This window comes from Molothrus ater, chromosome 6, assembly GCF_012460135.2.
Source record: "Molothrus ater isolate BHLD 08-10-18 breed brown headed cowbird chromosome 6, BPBGC_Mater_1.1, whole genome shotgun sequence".
Lineage (NCBI taxonomy): Eukaryota > Metazoa > Chordata > Aves > Passeriformes > Icteridae > Molothrus > Molothrus ater.
The window spans coordinates 46,804,438-46,830,343 of NC_050483.2; the positions used below are offsets into that span (position 1 = coordinate 46,804,438).

The 25,906-nt window shown below is 43.7% G+C and overlaps 1 protein-coding gene across 1 annotated transcript in view; it reads left to right on the forward strand.

Annotated features, from left to right (window-relative positions):
- Positions 1 to 23,922, forward strand: part of LOC118687349 (ras and Rab interactor 3-like) — a 153,121-nt gene extending 129,199 nt beyond the window's left edge. Inside the window, 7 exon segments of the mRNA XM_036384275.2 lie at positions 1,590 to 1,681; positions 4,216 to 5,117; positions 5,119 to 5,695; positions 8,175 to 8,483; positions 16,927 to 17,058; positions 20,586 to 20,749; positions 22,623 to 23,922. Of these exon segments, the coding sequence (XP_036240168.1) occupies positions 1,590 to 1,681; positions 4,216 to 5,117; positions 5,119 to 5,695; positions 8,175 to 8,483; positions 16,927 to 17,058; positions 20,586 to 20,749; positions 22,623 to 22,931 (2,485 nt within the window). The 3' untranslated portion in view covers positions 22,932 to 23,922.
- The last annotated feature ends 1,984 nt before the right edge of the window (positions 23,923 to 25,906 follow it).

Genomic DNA, 25,906 nt, shown 5'->3' on the forward strand with positions numbered 1-25,906 from the left:
ATCCCCACTTTATTCTTTAACTCTGTCTAGCCTCTGTTCTAGGTCAGCCTTCACAAGGCATCAGTTCAGCTCCTGTTAGAGATGTTATTTCTGAGTGTCAAATACACATTCAGATGGTTCATGTGATTTTCCAGGCTACTGTCAAAAGACAAGTTAAAAAGGGAATAATTTTCTGAGAGAAGCAGGTAATAAAAAGACACTGACCTACCATTTGCTGGCAGCTCATAGGAGCTCTCTGTGATGGTGAATGTAGAGCTCTGATAGCAGGGATGCAGTAAATTGTCTATGAATACCTGGAAACAGCTTTTCAGGACTGACAAGCTCTTCTCAAAAAAACTTTTGGTCTGGATATATTACCTGCCTCTAGGTAACAGATGACTTGGTGGCTGGTCTGCAAGCTGCTGCCCCATTAATAAAACCAGATATTTTTTCTATTAGGGCAATGTCCTAATATTTCCTGATCTTAATAAGTTTTTTTTTTAAAAAAGAAAATTAATGGAAATTTCGTGCATATAAAATAACAAAGAAAGCAGAAGTTACATGGACCCTCTTCATCTTCTAAACCTCGTATCTGCCATGAAAAAGTAATAGGTGAGAGATCACATCAGTTTATGTGAGTGTGACAACAGAGTGCTCAGCAGTGCACAGAGCATGGGGAACCCAAAATATCAGTAAGGTATGCATCTGTTAAAAAGGTCAGAAACTTACACACTTTTCATGTGTAAGATGATCCTGCACCATTCCTTGCTATCATTTAGGGACTGGCTTTTCTAGTCCTTTTAAAATGGAATTGAGGCAAGAACAGGGTTAGCAAATTGTCACTGGGCAAGAGGCAAACCTGAACAGTTCACTGGCAGACCAAGGGCTCTGTTAAATTGCTTGAGACTTAGGGCGTGTTTCAGTGAAACCCAGCCAACATCCTCTGAGAAACTCTATCTTTATTTTCAGTAGAAGTACAGCATCTTTCCAGAAACCAAGTATACTCAGAAGTCTGAGAGTAGAGGGTTAGAGAGAGATATGTGTTTCCTCAGTGTCATGCAGCACTTCCTCCCTGTCTGTCCCTTCACCCAGGGGTGACCCTTCCCCAGCTGGGGCTTTCCTTTCCCAGTCCCTCCGTGCCTTGCTGTGTGTCCATGCCTTACACTTACAGAGATTTTTAAAAGAGGAAGCAGAGTAGTGAGAGAGGGGTAAACAGAAAGAAAAGAGGCTTCAAACCCTTTCCACATGAAAAAGATTGGCTTTTCCAATAAAAATAATTACAATTTGTAGCACATCACTTTTAATGGGAAGATATTTCAACCCTTGTGGCCTTCCCTGAGGTGAGAGGCATTCCTGCTCTTTTCAGAGGACAGAGCCAAGCCACAGGGATTAAGTCAGTGCTATGGCATGAAGCATCACCACAGAAGCTGGTGATCTTTTGTGAAATCAGAGCAGCCCAGTCTGGCACAATGTCCATAATTCCTTACCAGCCACAGAACACGGATGAAATTGTGAGTCAATCCAATCACTAAAATCAGCTGAAGTCTGGAGTTCCTAACAACTGTGGGGTTTGTCCTTCTGCTGTTTTTTCATTGTGTTTGTTTTTACAGGGATTTGCTGCCCTTTACCCTGAAGCTGCCACAAGCAATATTAGAAGCCAGTAGCTTTCAAGACCTTGAAATTATCTCTAGTCTGGGGATAGGTAAGTCCCTCAAAGCAGTCAGATTTTCACTTGGACTTGTGAGAACAATAGTGCCTTGCAGAGACATAATGCAACTGGAAGATAGATGAACTGTTGTCTTCGGAATAGCTAAAGGGGTCTGAATGCTAGAGGAAGATGTTTATGATCTTTATGTTCATAGCAGAATGCTAACAAAAAGGGCACTTGCCCCTTTGGCCATAAACCTCCACCTGGATCTCTGTCCAGGGTTGGTCCCTACAGTCTGGGTGAGCTGAAGTGCAGCACGGCCTCTCGGCGTAATTCTGCACTTTGGAAGTGGCTCATATCTGAGCTATATGGAAAACACCTTTGCAGCTTCTCCTTCTGATGTGTGGGGGCAATGCTGATGAAAGTGTGATATTTTTGAGTTTTTATATTTCTGCTTGCTCCTGCAGGATTTCTAGTTGGTAGAGAAATTTGTATCATCCCAACATGTTCTCGCACCTCACACAAATCACATGCAAAAGGAACATTATTTTTAGGGACAGCATCAAACAAGCAAATTTTAGATGAGATGTATAAAGTCACAGATAGGAAAAGCAATTCTGTGAACTAAAGGAGCTCTCCTTTCTATTCCTTTTCATTTAACACACTCCACTTGAGACAGCTACTTCAGTAAGCCACTTTCATGCTCCTTGGTTTTTCAGTTTTCCTTCAGGTGTTGAAAAGAGCAAAACAACGAAGAAAATGGAAGAGTTAGCTCATTTAGAGATATTTATTAGAGCAATCTCACTATTTTTGGGTTTTCTTCCTCCCAGAAGGCATGGGAAAACCCCACTGGTTTCAGTTCAGGCAGCTTTGTTGAATATCACCAACAGATTTGCCTCTAACATTTTCAGCATCCTCTATTTTGAGTATGTTCCAATTTGTCAAAACATCCTTTTATAGACATGTCCAGCCAGCACTTATTGCTGATTAAAAGGTACTTTACAACTTGAGATAACAAGTTGCACTGGTTATCTTACACTTAATTTTTTATAAGTCCAAAAATTTGGATTAAAATGCAGGAAGTGTATCATGAATCTGCAACCTTCAGTCTAATTTCAGCCAGCAGAGGCTATCTTGATTCAGGCAACAGTTTCCAGCAACTTCTGAAAGAAGAGATTAGTTAAATCACAAGCACCAAACAATATTGCTTGTAGTCTTTTTCCTTTTCTCCTGTACTGGTGGTCATAAAAGTAGTGAGGCTTGGAAATTTATTTGTCATGGTGTATTTCATACCAGTCAAGTTTCTGACAACAGAAGAAAACCTGCTGTTGTGTGCAGTCTTTCTGGGAAATGATGCTAACTTCCTGAAGTGCCAGGCTGTCTTAGTGGAGTCAGACAGGCTCAGATACTGACAGATGCTGTTTATTGCTTCCTGGAACAAAATTTTGTGGATACAAATGGGAACACAAACTATTAAGTGCTGCCCAAAGTGGCACTCCAAAGGAAACAAAGCATTGTCTGAAATTCTCATATGTTGCTTTGTATTTATTTCAAAGTACTATGTGTTTCAAAGGGATAGAAGTAAGATGTCTATCTGCAAGCTGAGGTGTTCCACAAAGGATCTGGCTGTTCTGTATGTTATCATAGAGGACATACTGCAGGCCCTCTAGTCCTGACCTCAGTGGTACAGAAGTTCTTTTAGGAGGAGAATTAGCATAATTGCACTGCACAAAGAGCACATACCATCACAGACATGCCAAAGACTCCAAGAACTGCTTAATTATCCCTCCCAGAGTGCAAGATAAGGGAAGATCCAGGACAGCAATGAGAGATGATCAAACAGCCTTCTCTGCAGTGTGAGACAGTGTGGCTGTGCTGGGAAATGCCTGCTCTGAAGCAGCTGTGTTACTTGGTAGAACCATATGATCTGCTCCTTTCAGCTTTGCATTTTCATCACAGTGCCTTAACCTGACCACTACTGAGAAAAATTATCAACTTCCCCTCTGTAGATTGGTTTACTCACCATTTCCTCAGCCCATGAGACTTCACAGCATTATATTCTGCCTTAAAACAACTTCCTCTGTCCTGCATTTGCTGATACTGAGTACAGCTGGAGAGCGTAAGGAAAATGGTTCCCCAGCCAGTACCAGTTGTGAGCAAGAGGCAGACACAGCTTGCCTGGGGTCTTCACATCCTCTCCTCAGGTATGCACAGCTATTTGCATTTGGAGGGCACTGATCACTGAACGAGCATAGATCCCTACTCACAGTCATTTGTATTTGTTACTTGCACCTTCCTGCTCGTACTGAAAATGCTGAACAGCATTAACAACTTTTACTAGGTAAGTGTCCTAAAATTGACAGGGGAGAGAATTCTAGTGAAGCTTCTGAGCTCATCCCCTGGCTTGAGGAATTTTATATGCATAAAACAGTTTCATTCTTTCTTCACACTGCTTTGTGCAGAAAGTTCAACATTGAAATTTGCGTACCGTTTCTTTTAAAAATAAGTATATTTTCTACGTATCATTAGCAGCTAAAATTCTCTGAGATTTTTTTTTAGTTTTTCTTTTTTCTTTTTTTTGGTGACAGATTTCTGGGATTCCTGCTTAAACCACAGGAGACAGGACTTATCCCACCCTGCAAAAGACTCTGCTTTCAGCACTGCCCAGGCAGACAGTTTAAGACCTACCCAGTGTTTTGCAAGTGGCACAAACCACTGCTCATGTGAAATTGAGCTGTCAATAGGAAATGACAGGCTGTGGTTTGTGAATCCTATATTTATAGAAGAGTACAGTAATCCTTGTCCTCCAGATGTATCTTCTCCCAAAGGCCACTCTGGGAGCACTGAACTCCCCCCTGCCACCATGCTTACTGAAAGGAGGTCTCCTCGACGTCCTCCTCCCCCTCCACCCTCTCATGGGCTCATTCAGAAACCTTCCCTGAAGCTCCCACAGGACCCCATGACTGCCTGTGAAGAAAACAAGCTACTTATTAAGCCACTAGGAAAGAGTTTCGAGGAAATGAAAACGGAGGGTGGTGATGATAAAGAAGAAAGGAAGCAGAGCTGCTCGGCCAGTGCACCCTTGGCAGGGAGCCTCAGGAAGGGCTCCCAGCCCTCCGCTCCCCCGCGGAGGCGGCCAAGTGAGAGGACCTCAGAGGAGAGCTCTGTGGGTAACCCTGAAAATTGTGAAATGCTGAAAGGGGAAGGGACAGAAGGAAACCAAGATACAAGTGCAGAGAGCAGAGATAAAACACTGCTGTGCAAAAAGGCTGTAGAGATACCTGGGGAGATTCCCAAAAAGGCTGTATCACAGTTTCAGGAGACAAAGCTTGAACCTGCAGAGAAGAAGGAGGACATGCCTAAGATACAAAGCAATGCCACTGAGAAAGGAAAGTCACCTCCTATCCCACCACCGAGAAGGAAGAGAATTTCCCAGGTACCAAGGACGCCCAGCTCCTGCCAGCAGAAGCAAAGAACAGCGGGACAGACAGGCGGTGGCAGCAGGGCAGGCTGTGTGCAAGGGCAGCCCAGCCGCAGGGACGGGTGGTGCCACTTGCACACACACCAAGACTGAACCGGGACATGGCCACAAATCTGCCAGCTCAGCTGAACTGGAAGGGTCACACTTGTCCCTGGAGGACCTGGGAGGCAGCACCGTGGCTCAAGCATCAACATCTGAGCCAGACTCCTACTCCACCAGCAGCACAGAGGATGACCTGGAGATGCTGAGTAGTTCATCTGGTAAAAAGACACGCTCTGTGATCTTGGCCAAGGCCAAAAACAGGCTGTCCTTGGTGAACCTGTCCAACGTCTTCACAGTCTTTTTGTCTAGTGACAGGAAGCTGCAGAAGAAGATAGTGGAGCTGGCACAGGACAAGGAGTCCTACTTTGGCAACCTGGTGCGGGACTACAGAGTGTACAGTTTGGAGATGATGGCAAAGCAGAACTCCAGCACAGAGATGCTACAGGAGATTCGGCTGATGATGACTCAGCTGAAGAGTTACTTAGTGCAGAGCACTGAGCTGAAATCCCTGGTAGACCCAGCCTCCTACACTGAGGAACAGTTAGGTAGGTAACTGTGGTTTATTCATCCTTGGGCATGGTTTGGGAAGGTGAGGAGGGAGAAAGAATTATGCAGGACATAGGCTCTGCTTTACAGAATTATAAACCATCCCCTAAAACTCAAGCAGCATAAATTGAAGTCTGCTCTGTGGTTGCCAGCACTTGGAGAAACAGCTCAAAGACCTGGAGACCAATGAGGGGAAAAATCCCTTTATGAATGGGAATCCCTTTATGCCTTTATGAATTTATAAAGGGAAGAGTTTAAGCAAAAGAGATGTGTTTGTGTGTATGAGAGACATACATGTATGTTTTATATATATATATATGTGTGTGTGTGTGTGTGTGTGTGTGTGTGTATAGGTTTGCACGCAGAGCTGAATTCACTGGAAACACAAAAGGTAAACTTTCCCCTTCACAGCTGCATTCCCATGGCCTTTCATGTCCACTGCTTTGCTACAAGGATGGAGAACTCCCTGCATGTGGCATACACCTTAGAGGTCAATCACTGTCTCACAGAGAGGGACAAGACTAGGATGATTTTGAGTAGCAGGTTGGAGGAATCACTTGATTCTGCTTTGTGCTCTTCAGAGCTCAGAGGTACAGAAGAAAAGTCTGTTGCAAGACTATTGCCAGCTCTAAAATGAATGAACCACTCCTGTGGTTCACCTCTTTGCCATAGGTATAATTTGCCTTTGGGGAGAAAAAAAGTATTATTTTTAACTGTTTACAGGTGTTTCATTGCCTCTCATTCATATCCTGTGGGGGAATAATGTGCTACTTCTCTCCTTGCTAAGGACTGGACTGGTCTGTTTAATGTACATCCATGAGGGAATATAAAAAGGACTGTAGGACTTTTCACCCCAGTGAAAGCTGTACAGCCAGAAAAAGTGTGCATGCACGTGCACACATGCTCCTTTGAAAGCTTAAAACTGTTTCTTGAGGACCTGAGAACCAATGCAGAGCTATTTCTGGCTAAGTTGGTTTAGAACAAGCTGGGAGCTGGAAGACCCAGAATATGGCGTGAACCACAGGAGTGACCAGGGATTCCCGGGGATCCTGCAACTCCAGTATTAGGTGGGACTCAGCTAAGTGGTGAGCCAGGAGTAAAAGGCTGTCCACTGTCAGTCTCAGCCGGCTCTGCTGATTTCCTTCTCCCCCAGCAAAGGCTTCACATGATCCTGCAGGTTCCCAGCAGAACAGACCTGCAGCCAGCCCCTGCCATAGCGTAGAGAGGGAACCTGCAGTTTCACTTCTCATGCATCTTGTGTAACACCTTCAATCTTTGTCCCAATTACCTCCTTCTTCAAGGTGGGGAGTGTGGGGGCAGCACAGAGAGTCTGTCTTGAATCTTGATTAATGAAAGTGGAAAGGGGGAGGAAAGAAGTGCCCTCATTCTGCTTGGTAGAGCTGTAGGTGTGCAAATATCCCACCACGTTCCCACAGACATGCCTGGTTTTGACCCTGTATCTAACTCTATTCACTGGCAGTTCCTTAACGGGATGATGTAGCCCAGTCAACCTTGACAGGACTGTCTTCTTCTGTGGAGAACAAGGATTCCCACTGGAGGATTTACCACTTGAATTTGCCCTGCTTCAGGCTGATTGGTTCTTTGGATTCTTTAAAATAATTTCATTTTGAATACATAAATATTACTGCCCTCTGGTTCATTCTTCACTGCCTGAGCAGATGAACTCTTTGGCCAATGACCTTTTTGCCTCAGTGCAACAAGAGAATCTCTTGCAGTCCCTCTAGCTATGCCTCTGGTATCTAGGAGTCAGACAACAGGCTTCCTCACAGTCTCTTATGCTCCCTTTCATCTTCAGCCAAACATTAAGCAAATTCTCAACCCACTCATATTATTTCCTCCTCCACACATGGCATAAGAGGTATCTTAAAGGATCAGTAATTTAGAGTCCCTTGAGCAGTAACAGTGATTAACTTCTGACCTGATATTGGTTCCTGTCTCTGAGCTGGTGGGTGCAGCTGCTTTGAGGAAAGAAACGGGGTGCTTTGAGGGTGCAATTAATTTCATCCCAAAGTGAATATCTCAAACAAGGCAGAAGGAGAGGTCAGAAGGGACATGAGATGAATTGCATCTGGGCAACTGTAAGGGCAGGGCTGTGAATCTCACAGTTAGGTGAGATTCCTCTTCTTTCCCCAGAGTTGGCTTTCCTGTGCCTGGCAATGCCATGCTGGTCAGCCAGGAGTCAGGCAAAGAGAGCAGGGACTGCTGGTAGCAGGAGGTCTCCTACTGCTCCAGTGACAGAGACCACACACTGATGTTCATCTCAAGCCCATCTAGGACTTCTGGATAGTGTTGGTAATGAAATGTTTACTTTCTGGGATGTGATTTCTGTTCCCTTCTCACAGCTATGTAGTAGTGTTTGAATAACCAACCACATGCTTCGTTAGGACTTTTACTTGCACCTGTACTACTGTATTGCTTATTTATTACATGCTTTTGTGTTCTCCCTTCTCTGTGCAGAAGTGATTGCTGAGACAGCTTTGTACAAATGTGTCCTGAAACCTTTAAAGGAAGCCATTAATTCTTCCTTAAAAGAAATACACAGCAAAGATGGATCTTTACAGCAGCTGAAAGAGAACCAACTTGTGATACAAAACACAACTACCACTGACCTGGGTGTGACAACCAGTGTGCCTGAAACTGCTGTGCTGGAAAAGATCCTTCACAAGTTCACGACCATGCACAAGACCTACTCTCCAGAAAAGAAAATTGCCATCTTGCTGAAGACCTGCAAACTCATCTATGACTCCATGGCTCAGGGAAATCCAGGTACAGGACTCCTGCTGCAATGGTATCTACCATGGGTCTTTCTCCTGTATCAAAGGAACAGCATTTATGATACAGCTGTCATGGCAATATTCACATTGGAGGTAGCAGTGGTGGTTGATGTGTTTGGTATCAGATGTCCACAGGTTGTGTTCAGAATGAAAGGGTTAGTGAAGTTCTCTGCACTAATAACTGGTGTGTTACCTGGATAACTTTAAGCTCTGTAACTCCAAAAACTGGTTACCTAAAAGGATGATATTCTTTTTTGCACAGGTCTTCACACAGCTCTCCAAATATCCTCAGGGCTCTGTCCCAGCTTGCTGCAGAGTAATGGTAAATTCTAGGAATGGGTCTCTGGTAAAAGGCTCTTGGTTTGGCCTTTACAGAGTTTTGCCTAAACTGAGGAGGAGATGCAGAGTGCTAGTAGTTTGTTACTAATTCCTGATGCTCCAGTAAATTCTAAAAGCCACTTCTTTTGTGTGAGGCAGTATGTGCTCTGAGTATAAACACAACATGGGCCTCAGGCCAACCACTAATGCAGAAAATAAACCCTTGGCCTGCAGACAGGATGCATCTTTGCAGATAGACCAGCAAGTCCCTTCCTCCAGCAATTTGCCTTGCCAGTTTAAGAGCTTTTTTTTGTATACTGCGAGCTGATGACCAGCCATGCCTGAATCTGGAGAGAAGCCAGTTTTTAACGTGCAATAACCTGTGGTTGTTCAAGAAATCACAGTCACCAGAGGTGCTTTTTGCTGTTCTGCTTTATTTTGTACTGCCAACAGCCTTGGAGCATTCATACAGGGATTGTTATGTCCCTGCTGAGCCTCACCTCAAGGTGATCTCTTGAATAGTAAGCAGCAAGGTTCAGTGACCAGTCTAGACACATTAACAGCAGAGCAAGAAACCACCCCAGGGCTGAGCCTTAGCTAGAGGGTGGAAAGGACCTCTTACTGTCTTCAGGTATTATGAGATTTGGACACATGCAGGGGAATTTGCTGTAACTTGTTAAAACAGTTGTGTGAAGTTTGAGTAAATTTGGTTTAGGTCAAGGACTTGCAAGCCTCACTAAAACCCACATGGTCTCCTTCTGATGCTGGTGTTATATACACATCACACCTTAGTTAGATCAGGGCTGGAATTTCTCTGTTAAAGGAAATACTGTTGTGTCACTTTCTGTAACAGAAATGAGGAGACAGGGAAATAATTACAAAACCCCAACATTATTAAAATATTGACATTCATGAAATTAGATGGTTTCACTGTGGTTTGCTATGCTGACCGAGAGCAGTGCATTTCAGCCAGTTCAGCTGTTTTCTCATCCTGAGTACTGCTCAGTAGGGTGTAGGTTGGAAGCTGATTTCACCCCTGGGCATCCAGTTCCCTCTCCCTTATATCGAGTTCCCTCTCCATTATGCATGATCAGTTATGCATATCAGGGCTTGGCCAGAAGAAAACTGGCCTGGAATTATGGAAATGTACCCCAATGAATTCAGACCTGAAAAAGAAGCTAAGGGGAGAAGAATGCTGTATCTAACTCCTGGAAAACAGCAGACTTGGAGAGTAATTGAGTGAAATGCCCTGTAGACTTAGAAGCAAAATGTGTGAAATCTCTTCCACAGAATGAACTGGACCCAGATCACTTTTATTTTCCAGTGGCAAGGACTGGAACCTGAAATATTTCAGCAACCTGAAATATTTTTATGACAGGAAATTCCAGCTGGTGGCATGCAGAAGAGCATGCTGTGGGGTCCTCAGAGCAGATTTCAGCTGGTGGGAATTCTCCTGCTCTCTGCCCATCTCGAGAGCAACAGCACAGGGGCCCTTTTGCTTTTAGCCAGCCATGAGGCAGCACAGTGTTCTTCACACAGGAAGAGCAGAGGCCATGCTCAGCTTCCTGTGCAATAACTTCTTCTCCTTTTCACTCCTTTTCCTAACTGCTCAATTAGAAAGGTCCCTCCTTTTCCAAGATCAGAGCAGGTGAAACACAAAACAAATCATTCCCAAAATCAGTCTACCTCTGTCAGAAACATTACCTGTTCAATAACATGGAAACTCCTTGTGTTTGACTTAATTTGCAATTTGTCAGGTCAGACCAGGTTTTATTCACTTTAGGCTGGCCACAGGATGAGCTGCCCTAAGAATATGGTTTTACTTCTCAAAGCAAAATGCCAACACCACCTAATCAAGCACCTTTTCAGACTCATATGAAAATACAAGTTTTTTAACATTTTGAGACCCATCGACAGAACTCCAGGTTTGGCCAGGATGTCCCAAGAGGTACCAAGTTTCCTTTAAAACTAAGGACAGGCATACTCAGGAACATCTGTACCTGTGGTGGTGCCCATATTTGCCCTGCTGAAAGAGTCATGAAACTTTAAACTCTGCCTTGACCGACTCCACATATACCGAGACATTTTAAGAAAGGAGGATGTATTTGGTTTGATTACAATTCATATTACATGACAAAATCTGCCTGATAAATTGGCTGTGGTTGAAATCCCTGATACTTAAAGCTAAGAATTGAATGGGTCAGACCCTAGACTGGTTTAAACTAGCATTTCTTCCTCTAGATGAAGGCAATCAGCTTATGGAAGTGATTCATCACTAGGAACCAGGAAGACAACTTCCATCTTAGTCATACACCTTTCTCTCAAGAGTACAGCTTCATGATAGAGTTGAAGCAGGACCAGTCTCTGGCTACATCTTGCTGTAGGTGGCCACAGAGGGGTATCATGCCCAGCTTCCCTTCACACAGAATGTGGAGTCAGTCCTTGGAGTCCAGATGATTCATCTGGCTGCATATAGGCTTCTGCTTTAGAGCAAGATGACTCAAGGCAAACTCCAGTGACAGTATTGATTAATTCATTACTGGCTACCAAAAAAATTAAGGGGCCCTGGTTCAGATACTCATATGTACTATGTAGGCAGTGATATTAGTAAGTGAATCCTCATCAAAGGCAAAGTATTGAGGTATCTCACTGAGCTTTTCCAACTTCTACGCAAACTTAAATGACTGAAACATATGCCCCCAAGAATAAAACCGACAATCTGAAATTATGTCACCTGCCTGCTAAAAATACTAGAAATGGTTAGAAAGAATAAAATGCGTTTTAAAAAATAGAGTTTGGAAACCCACGCTCCACAAAATGGCTGGCTTTTTTTTTTTTAGCACTAGAAAAAGTAAGAGGCAGGAATCATGGAACTCTTGCATTTGGAAGGCATGCTGCAATATGCACAGGGACAGCTGGGCACATAGCCAATTTATGTAGAAACACAGTAATGTTATATAGAAAAAATACTTATTATGTGTTTTTCAGAAATACCTTTACTCAGGAAAAAGATTAAATGTATATTGTGTGATATGGGTAGAATGAGAATCTCTGCTTTTCATCAAAAAACACAAGTGACACCTGTAAAGTGAGAAACAATGCAAATCTGCAATACATGTGGTGTGTACTAGCAGTGGTGTGCCAGGGTCACCCAGCCTTGTGCTGCCTGGGAGCTGCCACTGTGGAAGAGAGATGATGGAAAAACAAAGCAGCAATGGGCATTGGTTTATGGTGCCAGTCTGTGAGACAGACAGGCCAAATTTGGTCAGCCCATGAGTGAGGAAGATCAGGGATGGAAAAGCTCTAAGTTTAGGCTGGAAGTTTGAAAGATGGGCAGACTGCTTTCAAATAAGATTGAAGAAGAATGGAGGTAAAATTTTCTTACTGCAACATTTCTAACTTGTGAACTACCTAAGATTATGAAGATTCATGTTTGGACTATCTTTGAACTGCACAGGCAGCTGGACTATATAGTTCAAAACTATAGTTTGTACTGGTTATGGAATTGGCTAGGTGACCAAAACATCTGATTTAATAATTTCTATTGCATGGTTTTACATGGATAATGCACATAGTCTGCTTTTGGAAAAAGAGGATAGATAGGACATATATTGCGTTGGAATATTTCTCTTCCTTAGCTTTTAGAATGAAGTTTGTCACCCCTACAGAGCTGAGCAGCCAGATATTAGCTGCCCTGATGTACTCCTTTAAGGCTCTGCAGTTGGCAAAAGCAAAGCTGAGTCTTTAGTGGGATAGCTGAGCTTGTAGAAAGGAAGCTGGACCCCAATACTTCAGCAGCCAGTGAAGAGCCCATGCCAAAAGCTCCTAAAGCTGTCAGAGCAATCCCATTACACTGCTTATTATCATATCTCACTTCTGAGAAGGAAAATAAAGCTATACATAACAGGTTTACTTTGGTATCTTTTGGAAGAGGATATTAGTATTTAAGTTACTTTTAACAAAGACTGATGGACTAGAGATTTTGGGGTTTCTGCCATCTAGCACAATTCCTACATTTGAATCAAAGAGCCAGTTCAAATTTTTCATGGGGGCTGAATTCCTCTGATCTCTAAACCACACATTTTTGAAGTGAATTCATACTGTCTACATCTATTAACTCACTTAATTCACTATATCACAAATTAAACCTTGCTGAAAGTAGTATAGGATAGAAAAGAGAGAGCAAATGCTAGTGTGTGGAAAGAAAGTCACAATCTTTTCTTATGATCTTGAACAAATCCCAGTTAGCCTCCCTGCACCTCAGGTTTCCCAACTGAGGCTAAAATTCATATTTTGTGGAGATCTGCTTCTAGATATCAAGCTAGTGTTTGTAAAATATTAGAGCAAGGTGCAGCGCATCACCCCTGTCTGCTGGTTTTCAGAATATTCACAGAGAGAAAATAAATGCATGAATGTGTTAAAATAGGCTGTAATTTCTTTATGGAGGCTTGGGCAGAATTCCAGTGGCTTTAAATCATGTATTTAATTAATACTCATCTATTCAAGTGCTGCATCCCAGCCAGGAGCTGACGTTGTACTTGCTTTGCTATAAACATAATAGGATGAATTTGTGGCAGAAGAGAAGGCTTATTTTAAGCTTCTTAGAGACATTTATGAAATAAATGTTTCCTGACCCTGCAGGGAAGAAGGGGAAATAAAGCAAGCAAGTCATATCTGGAGTAGGACACCACCACCTGGAATAGGCAAGCTCAGTCTCACTGTCACTGAGAGCAGTGGCAGGGTCAGAGCAAGATTAACTCTGTCAGCTGCAAAAATTCCCCTCTGTGAGAGACCACAGATGGAGCAAGCCAAACAGGTCTAGGAATTTGGCTCTGGCCCAGCTTGAAAGTAGAGTTGAGAAGGCAGCAGCCTGCAGAGAATACCTCTGCTGCAGCTCCCAGGTGGACACTGGCACAGGAACCGTGGGGGTTACACAATGCTGAAACAACCTCTCAGGTATCTTGGTCCATAGGCATTATTTCATCTATCTTTGTAGACTCCTGTTTCTGGGCATATTTGAGTTGCTGACAGCACCTGTTTTCCCCATGGATGGACTGAGATATGGAGCACCTCAGAGCCATGCTTGGACTGATGGCTGTACGTGTCAAAGCTAGTCCCTGTACCTGGAGGGGCCAGGAGAACAGGGGACAATCAGAGCCCTGCCCTCTCAGGCACTTCTCCTTGGCTCCATGAGCAGTCAGTGGAGAGATGCTATAGAGATGCCCACAAGGTGCAATATGCCATGCCTGGCCTGCCCTTGGCCACACTGGAGGTCTGTGGCAACACAAAAAACCACAAAATGGAGTCAGAGCTAGATCACTGGTGATTAGTTTTGCTTTTCCCTTGTTGACACATTCTTCTCCTGCTGACTTCAGCTTTTGCTACAGACGTGGGTATTTAAAATTGGGTGACATATAGCCACAGGTGGATTAAAGTGGTGTCTAGTAATTCACACAGGTTGTGAGCATGCAGCACATGGAAAATGTGTTCTTTCCATTATTTCAGTCAGACCTGAGTCACCCCTGCTCAGCATTTATTATTAATCTGTAGATCAGATTTTCATATTTAAGGCATATAAACAGCTGGGAGTCCAATAATATTTCTATGAAGTCTTAAAGTTGAGAAGAATTTATAGCAAGGACTGGAGGGCAGAGCAGCTAAATCAGCTTATAGAAATGAGATAAACAGCATGAAAAAGAATTGTCTCTATGCATGATTGTACGTACAACCACTTCAGACAACAAAAAAGAAACAGAGAGATTCTGTAGGCATTCTTGAGAATTTTCCTCTAACTTTCACTTCTGTAGACACCAGAAGCTGATGAATGGGGACATGGAATTGTTTAGTTCCAAGCTGCTGTTTCCATTCTGCATTAGTTGGTCAGTCTGTTCTCTGTTCATGATCTGCTTTGGTGACATGTCAAAAGCCAGAAACTGAGCAACCAACCAACCAAGCAAGCAACAAACAACCAACCTAGGGTTTGTTTTTTCCAGTGAATAGGAATTGACATTATGAAGCAGCAACTTTATTTCATGTCCTTATCAGATATGACATGAATTAGTTATGAAAGAGAAGTAGTAGGGAAATTCTGCTATTGGTGTTGCACTGGAAATCCCTTGGCCTTAAGGAAACTAGAATCATTCTATCCATGCCATTGATCTGTAACTACTAGATCACAAATAAGAAGTTTTTAATGAAGGGAAAAATGAGCCTAACAAATCTTTGGTATTTTGTATTCCTTTATGCTAGTCTGAATTAGAACTAACTCTGTTGGTCTCTGGTGTACTTGGAGCAAAAGGAGAATAGGACTTTTTGCTGAGAAGATTTTCTGTCACATTTTCATGTCTGTTTTGTCATCTTCTTTTTTTCCCCTGGAAAATACTAAACAGCTGTAATACTAAGCTGCTTGCATTAAGGTAATGCATATGACAGTAATGAATTAGACCCTTCACAGAGCTAAAGCTTTCACAGAGACATAAGCCAAGGGAACAACAGACAAAAAATGTCCATACAGATGTTAATTGAACAATGAAGTCCATTTATAGTTTCATTGAAGACCTAAGGCTGTGTCTTTTAACTAAAGGCAGCCATAACAAAGCAATCAGAATTGAAAGCGTTAATCCAGCTTTCATTAAATAAATATAGTCTGTTATGGCATGTGTGGGCTCTGTGAGAAACAGACTGAATTACTGCCCTGATGATCTCTCATTCTCTAACTGTTTGTTTTAAATGGATCAGCTCTCTGTTCACTAGATGTATTACTGGGTTTATTTCAAAGCCACACTTTTTTTTTTTAAATCAGGGACTAAGCTCATGTTTATTTGAGGCTTCAGAAGAATATCTTTCTTTGCCAGTGGAGAATCTGCGTCAGCTATGAATGACAAAAAAAGAAATCTGACTCATGGCAAATATTTCAAATAAGTCAGTGGGAACATTTGAGAAATAGGAATGTATGCCCCACCATGGAAGAGCATGTGTGCTCTAGGCCAAAAATGGCTAGAGCATAATTTCACCAAAACTACATCAAGGCTAGCTTCGATTCCTTGAGCTGAGACAAGCAGTTCTCAAGTGAGACACACATAGTCCATAAAACCAACATATCCAAGTGCACAGGTGAGAAAAAACTCCCTACAGTCTGGGGAAAGACATTCAGAATGAAAGCAGAGTAGGTTAAGAGGAGTGGTCAACTCTGAAGGATAAAAACTTGCTATTGTGGGTCTTCCATGATGACTTTATGACCTGTTGGTTGAAAGTGAAAGTATCCTTCAAATGAAAAAAGTTATCCTTGTGTTCTTTGTGGTTTATGCAAGGAAGCTTCAGTTTGGATTCTATCTTAAGTAGTAATTATTTATAATTGTGACTTAACATGTTTTGTTTTGTTCTTAGAGATCCCAAAGAGCTCTTATAGACTGTCTGTTAGATCACTTTGTTAACTTAGTTGATATGAATGTTTTAAGCACAAGAAATATTGAGCATCTGCTGTACACCAATTTCAAAAACTAGGTTAAAGTCCAATGTAAAAATCTTTCTGTTTTCCTAGCTAGACATCATAGTTGGAAAGATGATTCCTCTTGGATCCTAGCTCTTGGGCAACTGTTTTAATTAGGATCATGTAGTGTGATGTTTTGCCTGCTGAAGGGATATAAACACGGAAGTCCCCAGTCCTAAAACCACCATCTCAAATTCTATTTTCTGGTTTTTGGTACCACACACAGAGTAAGTCTAAGAGAACAAATACCCCTAATGCATATAGACAACTTCCCTACTAATATTGCAAACCTGAACTTCTCTCTTGATGTCAGTATCAAATCAGAGGGACAAGCTGGAGGCGTTTGCACTCTTCAAAAATTGCCAGTTGTTTGTCATCAATGAAGTTAAGTTTATATTTCTCCAGTTAATTTTCAAGATCCTATTTTGGGCTTGAAGCAAGTTTACTTACTTTTTAAGTGACCTAAATTTCTGTTTTCAGCATTTTTGCTGGTGCTTTTGAGCTGTAACTCTTCAGGTAACGTAAACTGAAGTCTGCAAAGGACTCACTGTGTGAGAATCTGACATTGTTGTTTGGGACCATGATTTTTTGGTGTGATTGGGACCATGCTGTGTTTCTCTTTGCTCAGGGAAACCCTATGGTGCAGATGACTTCCTCCCAGTGCTCATGTACGTGTTGGCCCGCTGCAACTTGACTGAAGTCCTTCTGAATGTGGAGTATATGATGGAGCTCATGGACCCTGCTCTGCAGCTGGGAGAAGGTAAGAGTACAGTGCTTACTCATGGGATATTCACTTTGGAAATCATCCTTTGTCTCACTTCAGTGTTTGTGAAAGTGGGGCAGCAAAGCTCTGGCTAGATTTTGTGGATAATACTTTGGCCAATCTTTTCAAATCTGAATCTCTAAAATTATTGCCAAGCACTTTAACTCCTTTTAGCTAGAAAGGCAGGGACTCATCATAAATGATAACTGAGGTGCTGGATTAGCAACCTAAATAGAGACATCTTGTGTTACTTGGCCCAAAGGCTGAAAAGCTGGAAGGTTTTTGCTAAAATTAAACAGCTGCTGCAAAAAATTGTGCAGATACTTTTATTTATTCCAGTGAGAAAAGAGCACATTTCTTAAACTGCTTTTTATGCCTGAGGGCTATATTCTCATGGTCACTCTACTTCTAAATTTGAGTTAACCTTCTGACAATGTACTCTGACTGAGCATCATAGCGAGACAGAGAAAATAAAGTTAGGTTAGAGAGGAATATTGAGTTTGGAAGTGACTAAAGACCTCTGTTATCAAAATGATAAATACCCCAGTGGGCCTCTAGTTTCTTAAATATAGCTTGGAAAGCACATGCATCCCAAGTGACAATTACACACTCTGAATTAGAAACACAGATCATTTATCACCAAGTAGTCACTAAACCAATAAAATAGGGTTTATTTTAGACTTTACTTTGGTAAGTACTGAGGTTCTAGAAAGAAGTCCTGGATGAACAACAGCAGACTAATTTTATTTATATTAAATGAGGAAATAAGTCTGAAACTAAACATGTCATCCCAGCACAGTGCAGAGTGGGACAAAGGCAAGTACTAATAGGATGATTAGTAGCAATACAGTACAATAGTAAGGTGTTTCTGCACAGACTAGTTTTTCTGCTGAAAAGAATCCTTAGCAGAAAAAAATATTAGCTGAAGGACAGTATTTTGTGGACATAACCAAGCTGCTTTTGGTGACTACTCTGCACACAAGTTCTACATTCCAAAGGGGCACACTACCAGGCTGGTTACTGAAGTCATCTGGGTTGGGGAGCTCAGGATGTCAAAAGCAAAGCTGGCTGGAAGTTCTCTTAGCTCAAAGATGCAAAGACTTTGTGAAATGTGCACTCCAGTCAAAATTTTGCAAGGGAGTTCCAAATCAAGCTGACTGAATAATCACATCAGAAAGGACATTAGGAGTAACTGCAAATATGAGGAATGGGGGTCAAAAAAGAACATCTCAGTGAAGACAGCTGTGAGATTGCAAAGTGTAGAACTGGCAGAAGTTAACTTGAGTAAGGCCTTTCAAAGTTGAATAGCAAAAAGTGTTCAGGTACAGAAATTAAAGGGAAAAAAGTAAAGCAGAAGTGAAAAAACCTGTGAAATTGCATAAATCAATATACAAAATCACTTCAATTTTGCCTCCAAATTAAAAATACACTTTTGAATTAATTTAATAGCAATGGTGATGCTGAATGCTGGAGCAAAGACAAGGACAGATTGTAGGGAAGAATCGGATGGAAATGAAGAAATTGAAAGTGGGCAAAAACTTAATTCTTAAAAAAGTTGTGATGAATTCCTGTTGTGGGGGGACTCAGAGCTCTTTCTCCCAGGGTTCTGAGGGAAGGGATACACCCTGTTCCCATCACAGCTACCTCTGACTCAGGCAGAATAGGAGAAATTTTGAATGACAGACAAAGGAGGGTAGTAACCATATTTAAGAGGAGAAAAGTGGCACTTTTAGACTTCTTAGTCTATTCTCAGCACCTCTTTGTGGGAGACATTAAAGAAAAATGAGTGGTTTGGGCAAAAACCTTCAAAACCGTGGGACACTCCTTATCGATCCACCAGAGCACAGGAAGTCAAATGGCAGCGTCTTGGTCTCTCCTCTCCAAAAGAAAACTTTCACGGTGCTCTAAAAATGCTGCTCTTGAATCAAGCGCTGTCTTTGCCTCCCTGGAGCCGCCAGGGCTGACACCCCTTGGCAGTGCCGGGGGAGCCCACGGGCTGCAAGGGATGGATGGGATGGGATGGGATGGGATGGGATGGGATGGGATGGGATGGGATGGATGGGATGGGATGGGATGGGATGGGATGGGATGGGATGGGATGGGATGGGATGGGATGGGATGGGATGGGATGGGATGGGATGGGGTGGGATGGGATGGGATGGGATGGGATGGGCTGTGTGCGAGGGCCATCTACAGGCACTGCGGTGATGCCACGTTTCTCTTCACAGAGAAAAGCAAGGCACAGTTCTTCCCAAGGATTTCTGAGCTTCACGTTCTCTGAACCTCAGAGAAAGGGAAAACACAATTCTTATCACTTGCTGTGCAAAGTAGAATGCAATATGGAGATTGTTTACCCAAAGTGATGGTGTTTTGTTTCCTTGGCCTATCAGGGCCAGGTGTGTGTGTGTGTGTGTCGGGACTGTGGGTGGACAGTCACGAGATTCAGTGCAGTGTGAGCAGGGTGTGTGCAGAGTGAGCGCCTGGCAGATTCAGTTTAGATGAAATGTATATAGTAAAGTATAATAAAGTAATTAATTAGCCTTCTGATGACGGAGTCAGATGCATCATTCTCTCTCCCTCACCAACGTCGGAGTCACCTTTTTAATTGACAATACTGCACTTGGGGTGAAACTCCGCCGAAACAGCCGTCAGCTGTCCCCGTCTGCAGGCACCGGGCCCGGAGCAGGGCATGGCCCCGCCGCTGTCCTGCAGCTCCGCGGGCTGACTCTGCACAGCCCGGGCCCGAGCCTGCCGATCCCAGCTGAGGGAACCAGCCCTTCATCGGCCCTGCCTCGGGGCTGCCGTGCCAGCAGAGCAGCGTGTCTGTCCTTGCCGGGGCCCACCTGCAGCTCAGCCGGCTGTTAGCGGGGCCCAGCTGCCGCCCTGCGGCTGCAGTCGGTCATTGATTTCCTGCTGCAAGCAGCGCCGCAGCAGCCGCGCACGGGGTTCTGAGGGAAAGCGGCTTTTGCCACTTTGCCCTGTTTCTCTGCGTTACCAAGATTTATCCCGCGGCCCTGAACAGTCCGGGAGTTACAGGTGAACGCCTGGGATGTCTGCGTGGTCGATATAGAATGGAGGGAACAGAGGATGACTTGTTCCTGCAGGTCTGAGACATCCCTCAACAGGAGCCCTGAAATCCAAACATGGCCCTCTCCTGCCGTAATCTACTATTATTTCTATTTCCCTGTATTGTGGGGACTGCTCAGGAGCCCAAGTTACAGACCTGTTGCATGGGCCCTATCAAACACAACAAAAAGAATAATCATCTGTGGCTAGGACTTGTTTGTGAAAGCAGTTTTTATAGCTCTTTCCTTTCAGCCTGTGCTCTCTCCAAGGACATCTACAGCCGCAGCAGTCTGGGGGGCAGCGCTGATGTGGAGCAGGAGGGGCTGGAGGACACTGGTCACCGGGTGTCCTTCACTCGAGTGACACCAGTGACCCCTCCTGCAAGGGCCAGGCAGCTGCCCCGTGTGGGCAGAGGCCATGAAGGTGTGATGTTCATACAAGACTTTCACCTTTTGCAGGCTCCTATTATTTAACCACCACCTATGGGGTCCTGGAGCATATCAAGAACTATGACAAAATCACCGTGACGCGGCAGCTGAGCGTGGAGGTTCAGGACTCCATCCACCGCTGGGAGCGACGGAGAACGCTGAACAAGGCCCGGGCTTCCCGCTCCTCAGTGCAGGTAGCTAGCATTATATCCTAGGGGAAAAGCCTGCTTGCTTTCTCCATACTTAGAAATCTTTAATATGGTAATTATTTTTAAGTGAAATTAATTGAGATCACTATTAAAAAAGAAGAGTACATCTGGGGCAAGGTTTCCAGATCTTAAAAACCACACCACATTTGAAATACACACTACCTATGAAACAAATTTTGAAATCTTGAAGTACCCCTATAATTTTGTAGTTTTAAATATAACTGCAAAGTGATTTTTTTGTTCAATTCTCAAAGAAGGTGTGCTAGGAGCCTTTGTATGCAGGAGCTGTGGTGGGGACTCAGAAGCCCCTCTTAATCATCGCCCTTCCCTGTGGAAATCATGGGCTAAACTGAGATGTGAGCAGGCTATGCAGGGCTGGTTCTAGATGGCATAAAACTGTAGGGGGGTCTGAGACATCCCAAGAACCAGTCAGTCAAGCATCTTTCTGGCAGCAGAAAAACCCATCAAAGTTGGGTCAGGTTTGAAGCCCATGCTGTGCATGGCCTGGCAAAGATCTCCCTGTGCACCAGTGGGAGAATGTCCCAGGACAGATGAGTGCTCCGGGCCTCCAGCCATGATGAGACTGGTCCAGGCAGGCAGGATACCCTGCCAGCCCCATGTGCTGTGATCAAATTATCACCCACAGGGAGGCAGCAAAGGCCATGTTTCACCTTCTGTAGTGCTTCCACAGTGCAGAACTGAAAATTGTGCATGCCGAGGGGAAAGCCAGGGAAAAGTCTCCTGTGGGGAAGGGTAGTCCATGTGAAAGCATGGAGTTGAACAGGTTTCCCATATTGCAGTCCAACCAGTCCCTGGTGATCTCAGAAACCGGGAATGGTGTATGAGATATGGCAAATATCCATCCAGCCCTGAGTGCTACTCAGGCAGCAGTAGCTCATAGAAGTACCAAGCAAATTACACATTTCCCCAGAAGATTCCCACCACCTCCAGCAGCTGAAGGGCCATCTTCCACCCCTTTCAATGATGGGTAGTATCAGATATGAAAGCCCATTCTGGCAGAGCTAAACCACTTGCTGATATGTTCAGCAGGGCTCTGTCCATCCTTCTGCCTGCCTCAATCCACTGCAGTGATATTCCTTAAATAGAAGCCCATAGTCCATGCATTTGAAAACTCCCCTTCTGCCAGGGAACATTATTTTCTGAACAAAATGGGATTTGTTTTGGAGTTCACAGATGCAAATTAAAGACACAGTTTCCACTGTGACCAAAAGCTCTCTAGAGTCTGTTCCTTATGGGTTTGGCAAGATGAAAGCTGTCACAACAGTTGTTACTGCCTGAAACAGGATACAAGTAAATCAGCTTTCTCAGCATAACTTCTGCTATTTCCTTACTGATGGAAGGAAGTTCAGAGGACACACTTTCAAGATGCTGTTTGGGTGATTGTGAAGTTGCAAGGCCACCACACTGCTAGCCCTATTTCATTTCTGGGAAATGGGGTTTTCAGGCCAGACCTCTGTCATTTCTGGTCTGTTTTTCTTGTCTGTCACTTCTTTGCAAACCCTTTCTTCAGGAGCTGTAAAAAGATGGGCGAATGAACCATTGCAGATTGTTCTCTTAGGATATTCAGTAAAATCAGAAAAAAAGTGTGTTAACTTCAGTGTCTTTATGGTGCTAATTATTTGGTAAAGTGCTTATTAAAGTATTTGCTGATTCAGAGCCTGACAGAGGGAAGAAAGAAGAGAGTAACTAGGTCATTGGAGAATGACGACGATATTTGGGAGCTCTAGGCAGCTAGAGATTTGTGACTGAATTCTTCCTCCTTCAGGTTTCCCATATTGCATTGGGAAACCTAGGTTACTGTGTTAACTGCAAGGTCTCTCCTCCTGTTTCTCTTCAGGATTTCATCTGTATCTCCTTTCTGGAAATCAGTGGTCAATCGAGGACACTTGCTTCCCGTCGCGATACCACAGCTGAAGAGCTGAGCCAGCAGTGTGCCGAGAAGTTTGAAGTGTCCCATCCCAAGGACTATGGACTCTTTGTTTATGTTGATGACCAGTGGCTGCAGCTGGACAAAGATGCCCTTCCACACCATATCAAAGTCTCCCTTCTGAAGAGTGAAACCAAGAAAGATTTCCATTTTATTTATAAACCAATTGACCATAAAACCCCACCAGTTCCAATTGTCAAAGAGTCAGACTTTTCCTAAGGGCCATGCTGCTTTTTTTCTGTCTTTGCTGTCATCCTGGAAGAGCTGGATAATTTACCTTGTGAGATCCTCTGGTACCTGCAGACCTTGGAAGGTCTCTGGAGTGTGGTCTTCAATATAGGGCAGATGGGCTAATGGCAGATGGTGTCTGAACACACGGCATTTCTCGGTAGAGGTCATTTGCAGAAGTAAAAGGAGCATTCAGGAGAACACTCATCCTCTGGAAAACTTGAAGTATCAAGCCTCAGAACCTCTCAGCTGCAACCAGCCAACACTGCAGAATGTAAATGAACAGTAGAGAAAATCCAGAGATCTTGCAAAAAGGTGGACAATTACTTTATAATAAACGATGGCAGGTGTGAATCACATCTGTGCACAAGGCCTTTGAAAGGCTTGCACACACCTCAATCTGTTTGGAGGTAAGACTGTGTTTGTGCTTTATAGTATCTGTTCGCCCAGTTTGAATAAACTGGGTCTTGTCTGATGTATTCAGTGGCATAGGGTTGCCACTTGTAGCAGAGCTCCATCTCTGTCTTGCTGTCAACAACGTCTTTGCCTTTGAAATCCACATAATTACAAACAGTGCAAGATGACCCTGTACTTTCATTAAGAATATATTTTTTGCCTTCTATCTGTCACTCAAACCAGGTAGCATAGGCATTTTCATCAATGTATTTTTCTTAAAGATTCAAAGTCTTCACCATCAGTTTTACATGTACAGCAGTTTTATTCACATTGGTTGTTTCTTAGTGTCTGGTTAATTGTATATTTATTTTAATGTGTGATATGGTGGAATTATTTTAAAATAAGCCTTTGTAAAGAACTTAATAATTTGCCCAGTGTATCAAACCAGATTAAAATTTGAAAGTCAAAAGGAGTTAGGATTAAATACCAATCCCTTTTTACATGGCTGTCATTTTCACAAGTGTTATCCTAGCTGTAATTCCCACCAGGTTATTACTTTAATAAATTCAGGCTGTTGCAGGTGGAACTTTCTAATTCTCCTTTCTATGTGTGCTTTAAGCCATTCAGTCATTGCAGACTTAAATTTCCCTGAACAAACAAATTCCCACAGAATACATTGAATCAATGCAAAAATGCATTTCACTGAATTTGAAACAATTTTTCAGGATTGAATAATGGAAACAGGAGCCTTAGTTGCAAAACAGGTCCGTGTCTTCTGAGTGTCTTCACACAGGCAAGATTCCCTCTGCAAACACAAAATACTGGGTTGTCTGCATGCAGGAAGCCAGTAACCTCCACTGCAGCTCCACCAGCTTGGAATCAGCAAAGCTGATTAGCAAAGCTCTGATTGCAAAAAGGTTTTTTACTCAGACTTGCTATTGTTTCTCTCCAATAACATTCATAAGATATTTAGGGCACCTTGGGCCAAGTTGCCCAAGGTCTCTGCCTTATTCCTGAAGCTCCAAGGATAAAAGGGTATTACATAAAGCTGGTCCCTCTCTCAGTCTCCGGGGCTTGAAATAAATGTCAGTATCTACATGCCCCAGCTGTAGCCAAATCTGCATAGATAGCAAACCAGTGCTGTACATCTGCCAGCATGGCTGTGTGCACATCTTGTTGGGAAGGGACAGCTACCAAGAATGAGGAACAGTGAATAACAGCAATCTTGGTTTTGAGGATATCATGTGCAGAGCTTGCAGTGCATGACAGCACAGCTGACTCCAAAGTCATGGTTATTTCTGCTATGTGCAGCTGTTGGCAGCTCTGCCTTGCCTCTGGGCAGCACGTCTGCAGGATGCCAGAGGTGAAGCCCTCTCTCATGCTGCCATCACCCTCCTGCAGGGCTGTGTGCTCCTGCTCTCAGGGTGGCACTCGGGATGCTAGGGCTAAACCTGAGACACATGTTTCTAGTACCAGTCTGGGAGCTAATGCTGCTCTCAGGGCTCTGAGGACACTCACACAGGTGTGGCTGTCTCCAGTGCCTCCCCAGTGCTTCCCCACCCTGCACATGGTCCAGGACCCCACTTCAGCCTCCCAGGTCTGTCAGCCCCTGCCCCAGTGATGCTGCAGTAGGAGTGGTCTCCAGCTCCCCTGCCCTCAGCCTGTCCCCCAGCCTGTCCCCATTGCCAGGAATCTGCTGGATGTCCAGGGGAGGATTGGGACTCCCCTGATGCTCCCCTGATCCTTGGCCTGATCAAGTTATCATTATATTATAACATTCACAGTCAATGAGTCAATTACCTAAAAGTAATCTGATGGGTAAGAGGTTAAAATAGAAACCTGGAAGGAAAGAAACTAGGACTGATGTGCTGGATATTTCTGCAGAGCAACTGGACTTCACACACGCCAGGGTCAAGCAACTGATTGATGAAGTGAAGCACTCCAGCACCTCAGTGTCCTGGGACATGTGAGTCACCAGCTGGACCCTGGGGCCAGGGAGAAGTATGGGAGAGCTGGTCAGTGGAGCCTGTGGAAAGAGTGCAAAATCACTGCAATCTGAATGGGCTCAGACCTAAATTTACTAATGTCTAGACCAGCAAATTCCAGTTTTTGAAATGCAAGGAGTGCCTTGAACCTTTGAATTTATGTGGGCTTTTCTCAAATTGCACATGCAACATTTTCCTCCAGCGTAACAACTGCAAAGTTCTGATTTAATTTGCAAGAGCTGCCATGGCTCTCCCAAACCCAGAGATTATTGATGTTAATGCAAATTACTGTGCCTGGTTGTGAGCTGCCTGGAAGGAAATCCCTGAGCTAGGGCTCAGTGCAGAGCAGAGCGTGCCCAGAGGCTGTGGGCAACTAGCTTGTGTGGACCCATCATATAAACCACCAGCAACATTCCATTAAACATACATCTCTGAAGTACAGGGGTAACATGGCCACAGCTGTCCTTTGTCAGGAAACATAAGGGGGGAGATGACCCACAAGATGGAATTTTGGATGAAATTTCATTTCCTTTCATGAAGGGAAATGGAATCTTGCAATTTCAATGGGGACCAATTGGGCAATCT